The following is a 17859-nucleotide window of genomic DNA, read 5'->3' on the forward strand; positions in this document are numbered from 1 at the left end:
TGTTTTTTGAGATTTGTTGGGTTTAAGATTTAGGTTTAGGGTTTAGGGTGTATGGTTTTTAGGGTTTAGGATTTAGGGCTTTAGGGTTTTCAAGGGTTAGGGTTTACGGTTTAGTATTAATGGGTTTTAAGTTTTTTTATATTGTTACTAAAACCTCATGCTTAAAAGATCCTTCAGACTTTCACTATCCATCTAACTTTGCGAGAGAGATTTATATCTGGTCAGGACAACTAACGAGGACTAGAGAAACATCTGGAAGGAGCAATGAGAAATGAATAAAAGCGATTTGGACAAGGAATTTAATACATAAATATTGTTGTTGTTATTCTTTTTTCATCTTTTCTAATGCACAAACAAGCCCTTTTATATTAATGAAGTAATTTTCTCAAGAGTTTGAAAACAACTTTGGCCTATTTGAGTGGATTCACTTTTCTCACTGTGCGGCTGAAATCAGGAGTACCCTGGCACAAAGCTTCTCCCAACTAATTATGGTAAGTCTGGATCCAAATAGCATTGATCCGGATCTACATCTACATTGACTAGGATTCAACTCTGGAGGTCTTCCTGACCTCCCTCCCTCCCTCCTTGCTATTAACAATTGCTCGAAGTTTGGTTTTATATAGCTTAGGAGGTTAATAGTAAGGAGGGATGATCGAAGTCTAAATCATGCCCATTTGTAACTCAGGCCACATCTTAATACAATAACAGGTTTGGATCAAATTATGACATCGTATAGTAAGAGTAGCTCTGTTTAGTTTAGGTTGGTCGGCTAGCCTAACTATTTTGAGAAATAAGAAACACCGGAAATCTCACACCGGCGCCGGAGTGTGGTATTTCATGGTGGCCACAACCGAGCTACGAACCTACGGTAGCATCCTACGCTGTGGTACAGAAACCTTGACGATCTTCTGTACGCTTAAAACACTTAAAATAGTTTAACTGCGACAGTTGGGAAGTGGCGATCCGCAAAGGCAATCGTTACCAGCAAACGCACTGGCTGGGAAATTCGTCTTCGGGATCCGTCCGCAAAGGCGGTTCTTACTCACGTTTAGTTTCTTCAACTTCGAAACGCTTGCTGGTATGGAGCCGGATATCAAATTCTGAGACAAATGTAGCTCTTCCAGAGTGGTGGGCAGTTTGAGGTCAGTCATCTTGAACTGTAACTTGTTGCCTGACATCCAGAAGCCCTTCAAATATTCCGTGTTGTTCAGCAGTGCTACTGGACTGCCGGAGATCTCGTTGAGGGATAGATCGATGAAGTCGTAGAAGTACGTTTCGGAGGGCTTCCAGTTTTCTATCTTCATCTTGATACCGCAGTTGGCGAGCTTTAACGAGTAAATGATGGGGGATGAGGTGACCCATGTGGGAATGCCACCCAGGTGAAATTTGTTATACGAAAGATCAAGCGATTCGATCCCCTTGACGTTCATTTGTGGAAAGGGATCCACGAGATTGTTGTACGAGAGATCGAGATTGAAAATCTTCGTGAGGTTCTTGAAGGTTTTGGGCACGACGCCAGAGAACCTGTTGTGTGAAAGATCGACTGTGTCAAGATTTCTGAAGTTTCCGAGGAAGTCAGGGATTTGCCCGGTGAACAAATTCGATCCCAGTTCGAGGTTGGCGAGATTTTGCGATAGGCCAGCTATGGAGGAGGGGAATGGACCACTATACTTGTTGTGAGAGAGTCGTAGAAAACGAAGACTGTGGAAAGAAGCGAAGCTAGGGAGAGGACCGGAAAGATGGTTCCTTTCAAGAGTCAGTACAGAGAGCTGCGTAAGCCGAGTAATCCCAGTCGGGATCTTGCCAGTGAGAAGATTCCCGCCAAGATCGAGCTGAGTCAACTGCCTAAGATTCGAAATGGAATCCGGAATCGGACCGGAAAACTGGTTGCCGGCGAGACTCAGAGCTCCAAGTTGTGACATCCGGCCTATGTTAACGGGAATGGGTCCGGAAAGCTTGCTGTTCTCAATGTAGATGTAAGCGAGTTTCGGTAACCTGAAGAAGGCCGCAGGGAATGGACCCGTCAGATTTCGGAGATTGGTGAGGTAGATCCCGATAAGAGACTGGAGCTGGGAGAGGGAAGGCGGGATGGTGCCGGACAAAGAGGATTTGGCATTGTTTGTTTGGCCAGCGAGACTGAGCATGACGACCCGGTCCGTTTGTTGGCAATCAACGCCGAGCCATCGGCAGCAGTCGGTGCCAGCTTTCCAGGTATTAAGCATGCCGGAAGGGTCGCAGGTGATGGCGGCTTTGAAGCCAAGAAGGCCCGCCTCGTCGTCGGGGTGGCATTTCCCGGTGACGGGGGAGAAGCAAAGGGGAACAACACAGAGTGAGAAGAGGAGAAGAGAGAGGAAACGAGGAGGGGACGCCATCGATAAATGATGATGGTGACTGGTGAAGCGTTTGGTCAACATTTATAGAGATAATACAGGGGTAGTTGGGGTCAAGCGCGATGGGTGAAAGTGGGTCAAACCTTCAAAGAGACTTAGTAGAGATTCTTGAGGCTAATTTTTTAGTTTTTATTATTTAAGAACTAATTAGACATTCAATGAGTGATAATCATAAAGCTCGGTTGGATTTAGTTCATCTTCCCGGATTAATGACCGAGTAGATTTTAATATCACTTTTGTTATTATTCCTGCTTTGTGGGTATTACTTATTATTTTCTTTTTTGCTTTTGAGAACATGGTCTAAGAAAAGATTGTTGCGTCACGTTCGCTCTTGGACGCAGAACGATGATTGAATAAAGCATTTCGATGTTCTACTTCTTCCACCACGAAATCCAACCTCCCATCTGGCCCTTTCGACCCTTCTCCATGCACTCAAATAGAATATCTTCGGTTCGTCTCGATCCTCTCCGAGCCATGCTAATTGGATGTCAAAATGCTTGAAAAAGATGCATCTCAAGTTCCAATTTCCGTACCTTCCTCTTTTCTTGCAAAACAAGGTAGGCCTCTTCGCCTTCCATAAAGTAGCGCCGAATTCCGGTAGGAAAAAATCCTTTTCTCGCCGGGCCATGGCGAATTTCCTCGCGGAGAAGCTGAAGCTCGTCTCCAAGCTCAAAACCGTGAGATGGGTAGCATTTCTTTTAGGTTTATTAAATCTGGGTGTGATTGTTCTTGGTACCTTTATCATTCTTAATGTTGTTGGGCGCTGCGGTGGTGGGAGCATTCTGCCTCTTGCGGCTCTAGTTGTCGTGTCTACCATTAGAATCTTGTCGATGATTGGGACAGCCATTGCACAAGAAGCTACAGCAACCACGATTATTAGTCAGCCTGTCGAGAGCTCCGTTGTTGATGCTGTTATTCGTCATAAGAGACGGGTATTGAAATCTATCGCTATATTTCTTTCCCTTCCGTTTTCGATAGTTATTTGCTTTTGTCCTCTTAAAGTTCGAATGAACAGCATCTCGTTGCATGGTTTCGACCTTTTGCAATTATTAGTGCCACCGATACTTATAATCGACATGAACGTGATGGCTATGTTGGGTTTCTTTATAATATTTTGAGTCGGTATTTGTTATCCTCTTCATTTTAAGATTTCGATGAAAATTCAATAAACACTTGTTAAATGCATTTCACACACATATTTCAAGTGCCAATTTCCTTGCTTAAAAGAAAAAAAAAACTAAAAAAGTACAATTCTCTGAGATTTCCCTGTAACTATAAAAGATTTGAGCTTGATATTATGTTTTTGTAATCAATTGCTGTTTCAGCATTCTTCCTTGTCATTTCATTTCAAATTTAGGTGAAACAATGAATTAAACAGCTTTCTCAGGTTTACAAGCAAAACACATTGGTAAGATTCCTTTTGTTGTTAACTTAGCGAAGTGGCACGTACTGTTTGCCAATCCATCAGAATACTCGCAAATTGGCGTTAGCACGTTTTTTTCTTCACTTTGGTTAATGAGTAATTTTCACTACTTAGTAGTTTGTGAGTCTATTGTGAGTCTACCCCCTCGTGAGATATGTTTTCATATTCAAATTGGTTTCATTTTGTATCTTTTTTTTTGTAGCAAGTAGTACGTACCTTACCAAATTAGAAGTCACATTTTATTAAATATTAATGGCTGAACAGCTTGTGAGGAGATTTGATCATAGGGATGGTAAAATGAGAGTCGCAAGCATGGTGAAAACTCGGAGATATGACATCTTGAGATGATTAGTCAACCAAATTCCTACTAAGAGGTAAAGAAAACAATTACACAACAGATAACTTCAAGAAACAATCAGACACCTCAGTAGGTGTGTGATAATTTTCCTGAAGTTACCTGACAATAGTCCATCCATCTACTACTAGCTGTTAAGCATCCATGTTCTTAGTATTAAATAAAAAAGTATCTATGATTTTTTCTCGGTATGCTTTCTGCCATAAAGTAATGCACTGGCTTGTTTCTGTCTTTGATGCAATAAGATTGATTATGTCTTTTCTCTTTATTTTTAATTTTACCTTCTTCGTTATTTGACAATTGGCACTACCTGATGAACAGATCAGATATAAAAGATGGCTGTGGTGGACCAGATTTGGAATGATAGTCACTGTACTGCAATTTGTGGGGGCTACATATCTGTTGTTTGTTACTGTAAAAAATGCATCATATCACGATGAATCACACGGTTGTTTCCTAGGTAAGGAAAACCTCCAGGTCATTCTCGTTATTTTTGTTTGTCAGAATCTTACTAGAAAAAGATTTAAGTTTAACTGGAGGTGTATTTGATTGTTTCTATGTTTTTTAGCTTTAACTGTTCTGGGATCAGCTTAAGGTTTGTAGCTACCTATGACTGCATGATGTTAGTTTGAAAAAGATGTGGTGCAATGTCTCTACATATTTGGAAAATAAGTGTGTGTGGCCTAATGAAATGATATGAACTGTGGAAATATGCTCATACTGTTTGGACATTTGCTTTGTATCTCTCTTTTTGTATAAATAAAAGTTGTGTTTTAATTTTGATACCAAATGATTCTTCTTCTTGTCTATATATATATATATGTGTGTGTGTGTGTGTGTGTGGTTGTGTGTGTGTATTATTATTTCAGCTCTCTTTCTTCATATTTTTAGGCACTTATCCTGTTTTAACTATGCTCATCAAGTCAGGGCAGGATACAGGCAGTAAGGGGTGGAAACGGAGTTCTATATTTCTTTTTCTATTCCTTGCCTGGCTTCTCGCAGTTTTGCAATGTTTCACCGGGACTGACGTATTAAGATGGAGATCCTTTTATGCAACTCATGACAGTGCATGGAAGGCTCATTATCATGAAGTATTTGATCATGGAATCCGAGAGGCTCTATGCTGTATGGGACGCATAAAATACATGTAGGCTTCTCTACACAGGTCTATTTATCCTTTAAGTTCCTTTTCTGTTTATTCAATGTATGCCTGTCTTTTGTTTTTGTTTTGTTGTATATAGGAGTGTATTGGAGGAAGATGAAGTTTATTCTGTGGCAAGATTACTTGGTGATCTTGTTGCTTATCGGGCATCTGGCACAGGGCATTTAGAACTTTTAGCAGGTTAATCTTTTTCATGAAATTGAGAGGTCGGCAATTTTTTTGAAACTGTTGAAGAAGTGCAAATTGGGATTATATGCTATTTAGGGCACCATTACGTACACTGTTCATGAAAATATCAGGGACCTCTTACCAGCTGATTTTTTCCTTTCTTCATCTTCAGGGCTCGCACTCTTGCAGCGACATAGGCAACCAATTAATCCAATTGAAGAGCAAATGGAGGCACCTGAGTCACAAATTCAAGAGGCTGCTACATGGCACCCATTTGCTGAAGCTGCATATACAGTATGGTCATATTGTATATCTGAATCTAGATTTTAACTTATGCTGGTCTATATTATCTTAGTCTATATAGTTTTTTTTTATCTAGGGTCCACTGCTTGACTTTGGACGAAATCCTATCCTATTTCCTTGTGCATGGCTCTACAGGCAAGGGGTTCTGACCCCATGGACTCGCGGCAGGTTCTAAATATACACTCAACTTGTCACTTTCATTTGTCAGGGTACTAGATAACGTATTGATTCTCTTGGTCTAGGCGCCCTGCGCTTGAAGGTGATAATTGGTGGCGTGGTCATGCAGCTGCCTTCTTAAAGTATGTTAACTTACCTGCTGAGGCACTTAGGCGGGGGCGAGTTAGTCAGGCAAACTTCTCTCTCTCTCTCTCTCTCTCTCTCTCTCTCTCTCTCTCTCTCTCTCTCCCCCATGGAAAAAGTTATTTGAATGATGTTTATTTGACAAGTATGTTAACCAAAACTGTCTGATTTTTTGTTGGGCACAACCCAAATACTTTGTCATTTCTCTCTCTACTCATAATTACTGTCTTGCAGTGTCAATTTGCTTATTTCATAGCAAGGGACCTCTCTGCATCTTATCATTTTTGAAAGTGAATTTTTTATTTATTGAGATGCTGACTCATGCATTTAGGATTTATGGCTTGAAGCAGTAAAGTTGTCTTGCCTCCTAAAGGGCACTGTCAATTTTCTCTGTTAAAGGCAAGAGACCTCTTTTCATGTTTTCATTTTGTGAGTGCGAAGTTTTTTTTTTTTCTCGAACTGCCAGTTCATTCCTTTATATTTTATTATTCAAAGTAGCAAAAATTGCAATGGTGCCTCCCAAATCATTGTTGTGTGAATAATTGGTTCTGAGGGTAAAACCCCCCAATCTTGAAAAGACAAAGGAAAGGTACTAAATGCAAAAAAAATTAGCATTAGTAAAAACAGACAATTTTTCATGTCTAGCCAACATTTTGAAATCTAATCAGGATGTCTAGAATGTTTGTACTATATGCAGATTCTAGCATTAATTTGCCGTATTTTTTACCTTTAGAAGAGAAAGTAATGGTATGAAATGCCTAACTGTACAAAAGCGAGGGAAGAAAAGATAAGATCTTCTTTTTCTCATTTCTTTTCCAACTTACTGGTCAGATTCTCTTTGCAGGATTAGTTACTTCTTAAAAAAATGCTTCGTTGTCAACTATGTTGATATAAATACTGCCTAGGCATATATATATATATATATGTGTGTGTGTGTGTGTGTGGCATAAGCATGAAGGTTATACATGAGCTTTATTTTTCTTCTATTTTCAGGCAAAGCGCGAAGCTGCATACTTTGTTGTTGTTTTGCATCATTTAAGAACCGTATTAATTGCTGTTCGTGGGACTGAGACTCCTGAAGATCTTCTTACTGATGGTTTATGCAGTGATTGTTCTATGTCCATGGATGACTTGGATGGCTTGACAAAGAAAGTCTCTCTCTCTCTCTCTTTCTTTTACTCTCCCTTCCTCCCTCACACACACACACAGTCTCTCTCTCTCTCTCTTTCTTTTACTCTCCCTTCCTCCCTCACACACACACACACACACACACACACACACTGGCAGAGAAGGTACTTTCTTATACTTTATAATAACCATGTTGCATGTTGTTATATGTAATGGCATATATCAATAAAATTAATTACATTATCTCTGATCAAGTAGTCACTATTTAACACTTTTTTAATGTTTAATTGTTATTGTGTTTGTACAGTAGTGAACATTTAGCCCCATCAGTGAAGAGAAGTGTTCTCTCATCTTTTCCACACTATGGGCATTCAGGAATAGTTGAAGCTGCAAGAGAGTTGTCCATGCAACTTGATGGTGAATCTGCTGATGGAGATCAAGATTTTGGTGGTGCAGGTATGCTGTTTGTCTTTTTTCTCTGGTCTCAAGTGTAACATGCACATGGACAGTTGACTTTTCTATTTTCTGAATTAAATAATTTTGAGTGTCTAGACATGTTTGAAATTTTGCTCAAGCTAGCTCTTTATATTATATTAAGTTTGGTATCAATGTCTTGTATTTGTTAATCTTTGTCTTACTTGACATGTGGCACATTACTTAGAACTTACAATTTTCCATCTTACTTGGTTCTTTTATGTTAGTTTTGGTACAAATGGCTTTCATGATTATCATGCTGCTGAAACTACAGGTTTCCTTTCGTCTTTGCTGGGAGATGGATGTGAATGTCAGGGGTACCATGTACGTATTGTGGGCCATTCTTTGGGAGGTTCTATTGCTGCATTACTGGGAATAAGGGTAAGAATTATATTTTTATTTATTTGTATTGTATGTGGAAATTACACTTTTTTTTGGTAAACTTGCATTACTTTTTTTCTTTATCAACTTGGCCAATTGGAGGAATCAGAAGTTACTGCATATGTGCATTAGGCCTGTGGCTCAATGGCCACATGGGGGCGGGGGTTGGTCTTGGGTTCAAGTTTTTCTATTTAGTTAGCTTTATCATCCTCAATCTCTGTAATTCGTTCCTCCCCATCTTACTCTTTTTTGTCTCTTGTTCCGGCATCTCAATTCTGAACATGGAGAGGTGATTTCTTGTAAAAGTGATTCCTGATCAGAATTCCATCAAGACACTTTTCAAATGATCCACCACGTGAAGTAGTTGGAGGGTGTCCAAATCCAACTTGTGTTAAGTTAAGTCTGTTTATTTTCACCTTAAAAGTGGGTGATTTTTCGCTGCCCTTAAAAGTGGATAGGCTCATACTACTATCCTTAAAGGTGGGTTGTTCTACTTTTGTGTTTGAGCGGTGTTTCTTAACTCAATTTAGACCTAGGTTTGTTGGTGCATGGAGGTTGATTGTTTGGTTCGGGGTGATGATTTCTTCTCTCTTGTATTGTATTTATCCAAGTTTGCTCCCGTAGTGTCATGGTTCCCTAGCTTAAGGGGGAGAAAGAATATAAAAGTATAGGTGTTGATGAAGTTGTCCAAGAACTATCTTACTTGTGTGAGTCCAAAAGCCGAAGACCACGTGGAAGCCATAGTGCAATAACAAACCCCATTTTGTTTAAAGATCAATTTTGTGTTGAAGTCAAATTCGAAATTTCTTTTTATGCTTAAAATTGGAATTGTGAGCCATATTTGTAACAAATTGAAACTATGCGCTCCAACTTGAAGGGGAGTGTTAAAAGTTATTATATTGAGTTAATTAGATTTTCCCTATTTTCCAGAAAATTATTTTCTTATTGAAAATATATTCCTAGGGTTTTACGGGTTGCAGGGACATGAATTTATTTTGATTTTTGTTTAGGGAGATGGGTCTGTAAACTTTAATGATTTTCACACTTTTAGCTCTGCCAAATTAACATCTGAAGGCTTCTGTGATGGTTAGATTGTCACCTGCCAAATTTTCTTGGTAAAAAGTCCTTGGATAAATAATCATACCCATGATTCAATAATGAAAATGAACAGTTAAGGCTATGGCTGCTCCAAGTGAACCTAATATTTTTGTGCTGTAGTATCATGTGAATTGCTGACTTGACTATCTTAATTCATCATTCTTCTTTTATTTTCTCCTTTCTGATAGATCTGCACCAAATGGGATATGGCTGCCAATTGATCCTTACTTTAAACAGTATCCCATGGCTTGTATTGTCGAAAACCTACACCAGTGTATTATATTGTTGTGAAGCCTATCTTTGGGGCTTGAGAGCTTCTCTCTCCCTTTTGATGTATTATATCGTTTATTATTTTAACGAACTAATCACCATTTTAAAACTAGGCCCACTGTAATGTTCTGGCCGAAGCAGATTAACTGATGGAGTTTAAAAAAAAATTTTTTTTCTGCATACCACAGTTTTGACTTCATGATGAATTTGTACGATATTAGGTGGTAATTGATAATGCTCATTCAACTTTCCAATGGTTTGTGGTGGATTGGCAGCTTAGTTTGTGTTCTTCTTGTTGCAGTTATACCGGCGCTACCCAAATTTACATGTGTTCTCATATGGACCCCTTCCTTGTGTAGATTCAGTTGTTAGTGAATCGTGCTCCAGTTTTGTGACAAGGTAACAATAAGTTGCTATATTCCTTCTAAGAATTCATTTTCCGTGTTGCTAAGTATTGAAAGGAAGGCATGACCGGTATGTGATTGCACTAATTGGATTCTTTTGTACCAAGTACAATATAGAAGAAACCATTAGATTGTAAGTTATTTCCTTACCATTTTAGCAATGAAGCATGGATGAGTCCGTTTATGTAGTTACTACTCAAATTTACAGTGGACAAACTGGATTGACATTTTTTGTAGAACCTTACTGCTACTGAAAAGACCAAGGCTTAGGCCATAGGCTTCTGTGACCAATGTAGTCATGCTTTTAAGGATTTATCAATTTTAGTATGTGGTTTACATGAGTTTCTTTAATGCATTAACCGTTACATAGCAGAATTTGTTTGCTAGCAAGTTTTTGGTTTGTCTTTTCGTTCTGATGCAATCCTTTTCGTTGGAATTCATTTTACATCTGTTTTTTTGTAGCATTATATACAATGATGAATTTTCATCACGCCTTTCTGTCAACTCAATCCTCCGGCTCCGAGCAGCAGCAGTTACTGCCCTTTCTCAGGATTCATCGGCTGATTCTGCTGTCATATGCAAATTTGCTCGAAAAATTTTACTTGCAAGTAAGTATCAAACAGGGGGTGGACAGAACCAAGGTACAGAAGAGCACAAGCATACATCTCGAATGAAACCATACAAGCATACCGTTGAAGGGGGAGCCTTCTTATGTGCTCATGCAGTTTCTTGTGTAGGAAATATGAACAGTCCTCGCCGTAGCCTTGTAATTGCAAACGAGGATTACCAGCCTCCATCAAATGCAACTTCAAACAGTAATGATCGGACTGCAGTATTTCCTGTGGGGGCTGAAGAACCTCTTTTTCATGAGTCAGCTTCCTTCTCCAATGACATGTTTCCTGAGATTCCAAGAGAAGGTTTCGATGAATACAACATCAATGAGTTCTTTGATGTCACTGATTGTATAAATTCAGGTAGAGATCATCCAGAGATGTATATGCCGGGTCTGCTAATTCATTTAGTACCAGAACAAAAGGATGTCTGGACTCTATGGAGAAGTTGGAAAATTCTTGAGTACGAGTGGAATTACCGAGCGTATGTGGCTAACAAAGTGAGCTTCAAAGATATTATAGTATCACCCTACATGTTTCTTGACCATCTCCCTTGGAGGTTCGCAAGCTTAACTCCCATGTCTTGAAAATTTTCTAATAGTTTGATTTTTGGCTTCTGGCTTATTCTTTATCTTGACTGAAGACCTCGTTGTTGGTGTCTACAGGTGTCACTATGCAATGCAGAGGGTGTTAGAGACCCGGAAGACTAATGGCCAAATAAATATTGATTTGTTAAATGGATCCCATATGGTGTGACATTGGTAATTGGCTCCTGCTTTCTGCTTCTACCTCAGCGATCTGACCCCCCTTACCTCATAGCAGATGTTTCATTATTTGTTGGTTGATCTAACTAACATATCTTAAAGGAGATCAGTGGAAGGGAATTAAGATTCTTGCCACCAAATTGTTGGCTAACATCTGGATCCTCTTGCTAGCCGCCAAATTATTTTCCTGGAGCCATCTGTCATCGTTCCAGATGGTACAGAGTTAGCTAGATTCTGAATAAATCCCTGCAAACGCCCTCCAATGGGCATGCATTTCAAGCTTCCCAGTTAGTACTTAATGCAGAATGTAATATAATATTCTATGAAGCCATGTGCGTGTGTATTCAACAAATGCGACCGGAAATTGGGATGGCAGTTCGTTTATCAAAAAAGGCCAAGGAAAAAAAGAAAGGAATCTTACTGAAACATTAATGAATGACATACATTCGATTAGTTGTCCAATAGTCAGTCGTACACCTTAAATTCTATGGTAGGTAAAAAAAAATTGATTTGGCTGGAAAGGATCGTTATAAAATTCAAATCAGACTGGGCGATTGAATCTTGTTTAATCATAACTATATAAACAGGGGAGAGTCAAACCCTGGCTGACACGATTGGGAATTCCAGTTTAACCAGTGAATTGATCAAGTCAGCCCGGTTAGAATGGAGAGAGGGACGGCAACACCGCCTCCTTTTTCCTCCTCCATTTGTAAAACGAAGAGGATGATGGATACCCTCCCGTTTGTCCCCTTCGGATAAAGGGAGAGGGGAAAAGTCCAGTCGAGACCCTTCTTTTCCTCCCATTTGCGGCAACCAAATAAGAAAAGGGAAAAAGTTTGTAAAAGAGTATCTGTATAATTTCTTGACAGCTTCTAAATTATACCTCTCAAGTAAGAATTGAGCGAAAAAGAAAAAGGAGGGTAAAATTTTGGCCCACATGGACGGAGAAAACTTCCACTTCCAGTAAGACATCTCACCAAAGATGTTGGCGAATGGCGATATCCAGAAAATAAGATTTAAAATAATAAAAAAAACAAAGCTTTTAATAATAAACAAACATCTCTTGTCTTTCAATATCTTCTACTTGTAATCCTCCCCGTTTCTTTTCTCCAGAAGTAAATTAACAGAGAAATTAATTATTTGGTAAAGAAATGGAGTGGGTGGTTCTTCGTTTCTTTGATGAGCAAAGGGACGAGGGATCTCTCGCCTTGTGGGCCTCGACAAAATTAGAAAACCTTGCGAGTTGTCTTGTCTGAACAGAGAAGAGACGGCCGGCTTTTTGGGTTTTTCTCACCGGAGCAACCCGCTGCTCTGTTACCCACATCAGAACCGCAAAATTTGACCAATTCAATTGCGTCTTCTACAATGATTTCACCAATACGACTCTCCACTCGGTTCAACTCGGTTCCGATCCGGGTCAGACGGCACCGGGCGCAACCGATTCGCAATACTAGCCGATGTTGAAATGACGTTTTTACCTTCTCTTCTTTTTCTCGCCAGTCGTCTCGACTTACTACCCTCGCACAAAGCCGAGGGCGTTTCCGTCCCATCATATTACACTGGCCAATTACTTCTCGGCATATGCCACGTCGCTAGTTTACTGACGTTAGCTGCTGACTACGGTCAGCTTAGGCGGCGAAGCTTGACGTGGCACCGCCCAATACGCCATTCTCTCATCCCTCAGCATCGCCGCTGGAGAAAGGCGCTGCGAATATTTTATTATCTCAATTTTTTTTTTATTTAATGTATTATGTTTGGTAATGCTTCTTCGCCCCTTCTCCTCCATACCCCTTTTTCCCTTCTTCTTCAGTTTTCCGGATTCGCAGGTATTTTCCTGCGATTTACCGGTCAAGTGGATCTTCCATGTCGGCCCTTCTTTTGTTCAATCGTTCTTGAAATCACGGTCTTTTGTGCAAATCGATTCTAATTTCCTCAGAATTTCGATATTTTTCTTCCTTCCTTGTCTGCCTTTTAGTGTTTTTTACCCCTCTTTAGTCTGTTTCCGTTCCACGATCGGATTCAGCGGGCGATAAATCTTTTCTCGTAGAATTTTAGGCTTCTTCCCTCTTTGATATTTGATTTCCCCACTATTATTTTATGGAGATTCGTACAAATCTCATCTTTGTTGGTATGTCTTTTCTTGTTTCTTCCTCGTAGAAAATCCCTTTCTCTGGGTTTCGATGAGATTACTCTTATCTCGTTCGTGCTGAATTCGATCGCTTAATTTTTCTTTGTGTTCCTTTTTTTCTGGTTTTCCTTTGTATGATTTATTTCTTGTTTTTCCGCACATCCTCCTCTGAAAGCTAGGTGTATTCCTTTCTTCCTTAGAAAATAGTTAAAGACTTTCAAATGGCGCAAGAAGGTTGGAAAATTGAGAAGGATGAAACTGACTGCGAGATCCTAAAACCGCCTTCTTCGTCTTCTACCACGTCTTCAACATCATCGTCAACTCCTCCGGTATTTGTTAAATCCTCCCAGGAGAATCAGGTTCAGAGGTCCGAGCGAGCCGAGATTCCATCTCCCGATACAGATCAGAAAGTTTTCTCCAGCCAAATACCGAAAGAGGAAACGATACCTCCAAGGCCCATAAGGTACGCGAACCGGTGTTCGAGTTGCCAAAAGAGGGTTGGTTTGACCGGATTCCGGTGCCGATGTGGCGATCTTTTCTGCGGTACACACCGCTACTCCGACACCCACGATTGTTCGTTCGACTACAAGGCCGCTGGAAGAGAAGAGATCTCAAAGGCCAACCCAGTAATAAAAGCCGCAAAGATCATCAAAATCTGAGACCGGCTTTTGCAATCTGCTTGTCGAGGCATTCCATTGAGAAGGGGGTTGCTTTTCGTTTTCTTCAAACTTGGGTTAAATTGTGGCCATATCTCTCTGTCTAATTCGTAATTTCATCTGAACCATGTTTCAGTTTCGATGATCATGAGAGATTTGGGCATCTGGGTAATGGCTAAACTTGTAATGTGGATGTAATCTAAGAGTTAGCTATACCGATAAGTGTAATTCAGATTAAATGTTGTTGGACTCGTTCTGTTCTTCGATCTTTGATAATGAATATTGGAAACGATACCACAATCCCGCAAGAAATTTCAGCTTCTTTTGGTCTCTCCAGTCTCTGTTGACACATTCTGAACGAAATGCAAAAATGGAAAGACTTCTAAAGCAAAGCAAATTAGGTATTGTTAATTTTAGTTGACTGCATCCGGAGGAGAAAGGCAGCAATGAAGCAGGTTGTTGGAAACTTGGAATCTACCTTTATTATCTTCGCAACGTATATTATTGTATTCAAAACTGCCTTTCCAGCTGGTTGGACATTGGAACTTTGAGCTTTTCAATCTTTTACAAAGATGTCTGCAAATTTACTTATTCGGAAACGGGAAAGGCATCTGGAAAAAAGGCTGCAAGTGGGTTCTAGTGCTTTTCGGAGATGTAAACGAGGACGTCCTTGATGCTGCTAAAATCAGTGTTGTGGGCTGTGCATGAGAGAGGAGCTCTTGGTCTATCCCGTCCTTTACTCTCGGAGGAGATCACAGAAAGAAATGAAATTAAATCATAAGGTAATATAATATAGGTACAAATCTAATTATAAAATGTAATTGCTTTTAATTTATGCATAAAATGATATAAAAATTAGTAATTGAAGTTTTGATATAAAAGTAATTTCATGTTTCTCATTAAGATATTATTAATGGGAATTTAATAATTTTTATGGTGATGTTAATTGATACATATTGTTTATAAACTGATTACAACATTATTATTTATTACCAGTTTATTAAGTCTATTAGTTGTACTATTTTTATTAATCTATACTTTAATAAATTATGCAACTAATTAATTAGGTATAATTTAGATTTTAATTTGGTTGATTTGATATGACCTTATGTGTATCTTATTCATCAAGTAATTAAGTTAAAAATAAATACTTAACTATAATCAATGGCACGATTAGGTAATATAATTAAATAATATAAACATTAGTTATTAATTAAGTGTAACCATGTGGTAATATAATTCTAAAAAATGTGTGTGTGTGTGAGGGCTTGACAAACCTAGAAAACACTATTTCCAACACTATTCCCATGTTCAAAACCTGGGCGTTACACTTTGAAATGCAAATCAACCAAGTAGTCCATTTGGGGTGTGGATCATTTCACCAGCTGGTCCATTACCTCTTCATTCCTATAAGAGGCCCTGATTGAGTGCCCTCGTGGTCTCACACTAACAGAAAAATATCGATGAAATGTTGTTCGTTGGATTCGCTGATCCAACGATCACCAAATAGTGATCAGTAACAGACAATCCCACGTGATGTTGTCTTCCCCAACGCGATTTCTGTTAGATGCTCTAATGGTTCCCACGGGTCACTCTTCCTTTTTGTGGTAACAATTAATAGCCGACATGGCCACACCCTAAATCCCTATGAGCGGCGCGGAGAGGGGCGCCGCTGGCACGAAATGACCCAAAAAAAGGAAAAAATAATCCACGATTCCAGGATGCAAAATCAGCACAAGGGTATTTGTGTAAAACCGCATCGCGGGAGGCCGGCGTCTTGAATACTACTATTACGTGACAAAATGGGCGTGGCCGCGAGGGCAGCCATTGATGACTCTCAGGAGGGGGAGCCAGATGTCTCCGAGAAATGTGCGAGAGCGCGTGACTTCTTTGTTCCTTTCGTCACTGCCTTCCACCTTTCTCAAGTCTCTTCTCTGAAATTTTCCAATTCTTGCTCGCCAAGAAACCCTAGAGTTTCTAGAGAAACCCCTCTATTTTAAAGACGTTCTGACCGCGTTTAGAGTTTGTTGGATCACCTCTACCAACTACACTTTGAGTTCCGCCATGGAAGACGAGCATGATCCCCTCGTTTTGCATCTCCGCGACCTCCAAGTTGTCTCTGTTCTGGGCCGGGGAGCCAAAGGCGTCGCCGTCCTCGTCCGGTATGGCTCCGAAACTCTGGCGCTCAAGGCCATTTGCAGAAAGTCCATAGAGAGGAAGCAATCGCACTCGCAGTCGCAACCGCAACCACAATCGCAACAAGAGGATTTGTATCGGCGTGTTTGGTTTGAGAGAGACGTCTTGGACACGTTTGACCATCCTCTCCTTCCCAACCTTCGGGGCACTGTCGTCACCGATAAAATCGTTGGCTTCGCCCTCCAGCTCTGCTCTGGTGGAGATTTGAACTCTTTGAGGAAGAAACAGACGGAAAAGATGTTTTCTGTCGAAATTACGAGGTGAGAATCTTATTATGTGTTCCGTTGTTTCATCTATCTAGTTAAGCGAAATGCCAATATTGCAGACTTTACGCGGCAGAGTTATTTGTGCCCTCTGTCTTCTCATATGTTCTGTTTTCCCAATATTTCAGATTTTACGCGGCAGAGTTAGTTCTTGCTTTGGAGTATCTGCATGGGTTGGGTATCGTTTACAGAGATCTGAAGCCGGAAAACATTCTCATCCAAGACAACGGGCACATTATGTTGGTGGATTTTGATCTCTCTGCAAGAATATCTCCGAAATCCACCCCCAATTCCTCTCAGAGATTTTCCCCTGTACGAGAATGTAGTACCGGAAAGGCGTTGCCGAGCAAGAAGAGGCGTATTCCATCATTTGTTAGCTGCATTTTTCCGGAGATTTCCATCACTCCGACGGAAGCCGATAGCAGCAAATCAACTGGCCCTCCAAAACCAGAGTCATCGACCGAGAAATCCAATTCTTTCGTCGGAACAGAGGACTACATCGCGCCGGAAATGATCATAGGCAAGGGACACGATTTCGCGGTGGACTGGTGGAGCCTGGGCGTCGTCCTGTACGAGATGCTGTACGGCAGAACGCCGTTCCGGGGAAGTAACCGGAAGGAGACGTTCTACAGGATTCTGTCGAAGACACCGGATTTAGTAGGAGAGCCGACGCCGTTGAGAGACTTGATAAGACGGCTGTTGGAGAAAGATCCGGAGCAGAGGATATCGTTGCAGGGCATAAAGAAGCATGAATTTTTCAGAGGGGTTGATTGGGAAAATATTATGAGCATAGGTCGGCCGCCATTTATTCCGATGGGGAAAGAGGCGGAGATGCAGGATCAGGAAGTTATTCCGGGAATTGACATAGAGGAATTAGTTCAAAGCATTTTTGGTGGTGGTGATGAAGGCGCAAAAGAGGGGAAGGCGGCAGAGGAAGATCCAGATCCTGCGGACAAGAATAACACCAACAAAGTTACGTGGGTAGATGCTCTGAGTCATGCTCAACAGACTAATGAATTCATGATTTTTTGATCGCGGTTCTGCTTCATCAAATTTTGAAAATTTTACATTTTCGCGGATTAACATTCTTTTCTTTGGGAGGATTGAGGAGAGAGAATGTTTCCGGTTTCTATGATGTAAATAAAAATTCTTTTTCCATATTAATTACAACAAATCTCATATTTCCTTTCTTGAATTGGATTGAATTTCCAAGTAACTTCTGTTTTGGGGGGCCAGAGACCAAATCTTTCAATTAAAAAGGGCGACTGATGGATGGCTGCCCGCTCCCCAATCTCTCTCATAGTCTTTCGAACGTGAATTGCGATTCTTATAGCCCGGCAAATTTTGATGCTCTTTCTAGAAGCGTTCATTTGTTTATTCCATAC

General features: G+C 40.3%; 4 protein-coding genes across 4 annotated transcripts; 3 read left to right on the forward strand and 1 right to left on the reverse strand.

Annotated features, from left to right (window-relative positions):
* Window positions 1-660: 660 nt before the first annotated feature.
* On the reverse strand, window positions 661-2301 carry LOC137963682 (DNA damage-repair/toleration protein DRT100-like). Its single transcript, XM_068810843.1, has one exon. The coding sequence runs from the start codon at window positions 2220-2222 to the stop codon at window positions 936-938; it is 1287 nt and encodes a 428-aa protein (XP_068666944.1). The 5' UTR covers window positions 2223-2301; the 3' UTR covers window positions 661-935.
* Window positions 2302-2702: 401 nt separating this feature from the next.
* On the forward strand, window positions 2703-11657 carry LOC137962425 (uncharacterized). Its single transcript, XM_068809279.1, has 13 exons — window positions 2703-3322; window positions 4490-4628; window positions 5096-5315; window positions 5410-5510; window positions 5671-5792; window positions 5878-5969; window positions 6044-6149; window positions 7095-7249; window positions 7537-7685; window positions 7978-8084; window positions 9754-9851; window positions 10319-11026; window positions 11133-11657. Exons 1-13 carry the CDS (start codon window positions 2876-2878, stop codon window positions 11221-11223), a joined length of 2535 nt encoding a protein of 844 aa, XP_068665380.1. The 5' UTR covers window positions 2703-2875; the 3' UTR covers window positions 11224-11657.
* A 1923-nt stretch (window positions 11658-13580) lies between these two features.
* LOC137963351 (zinc finger AN1 domain-containing stress-associated protein 15-like) lies at window positions 13581-14018 on the forward strand. The gene has a single exon (XM_068810485.1). It carries the CDS (start codon window positions 13581-13583, stop codon window positions 14016-14018), a length of 438 nt encoding a protein of 145 aa, XP_068666586.1.
* Window positions 14019-15853: 1835 nt separating this feature from the next.
* LOC137963039 (serine/threonine-protein kinase OXI1-like) lies at window positions 15854-17669 on the forward strand. The gene is made up of 2 exons (XM_068810218.1): window positions 15854-16471; window positions 16603-17669. Exons 1-2 carry the CDS (start codon window positions 16080-16082, stop codon window positions 17504-17506), a joined length of 1296 nt encoding a protein of 431 aa, XP_068666319.1. The 5' UTR covers window positions 15854-16079; the 3' UTR covers window positions 17507-17669.
* Window positions 17670-17859: the final 190 nt, after the last annotated feature.

This window comes from Aristolochia californica, unplaced genomic scaffold, assembly GCF_029961685.1.
Source record: "Aristolochia californica isolate CCGP_79_NKW_82.1479 unplaced genomic scaffold, dmAriCali1.0.hap1 SCAF_4, whole genome shotgun sequence".
Lineage (NCBI taxonomy): Eukaryota > Viridiplantae > Streptophyta > Magnoliopsida > Piperales > Aristolochiaceae > Aristolochia > Aristolochia californica.

Bases quoted from the DNA above. Each gene is read 5' to 3' on its own strand.
- LOC137963039 (XM_068810218.1), top strand. From the start codon at position 16,080: ATGGAAGACGAGCATGATCCCCTCGTTTTGCATCTCCGCGACCTCCAA. The intron at 16,472-16,602 runs GTGAGAATCTTA...CCAATATTTCAG, and splicing joins TTTTCTGTCGAAATTACGAG to ATTTTACGCGGCAGAGTTAG.
- LOC137963351 (XM_068810485.1), top strand. From the start codon at position 13,581: ATGGCGCAAGAAGGTTGGAAAATTGAGAAGGATGAAACTGACTGCGAG.
- LOC137963682 (XM_068810843.1), bottom strand. From the start codon at position 2,222: ATGCTTAATACCTGGAAAGCTGGCACCGACTGCTGCCGATGGCTCGGC.
- LOC137962425 (XM_068809279.1), top strand. From the start codon at position 2,876: ATGTCAAAATGCTTGAAAAAGATGCATCTCAAGTTCCAATTTCCGTAC. The intron at 5,316-5,409 runs GTAGGCTTCTCT...TGTTGTATATAG, and splicing joins ATGGGACGCATAAAATACAT to GAGTGTATTGGAGGAAGATG. The intron at 6,150-7,094 runs GCAAACTTCTCT...TTCTATTTTCAG, and splicing joins GGCGGGGGCGAGTTAGTCAG to GCAAAGCGCGAAGCTGCATA.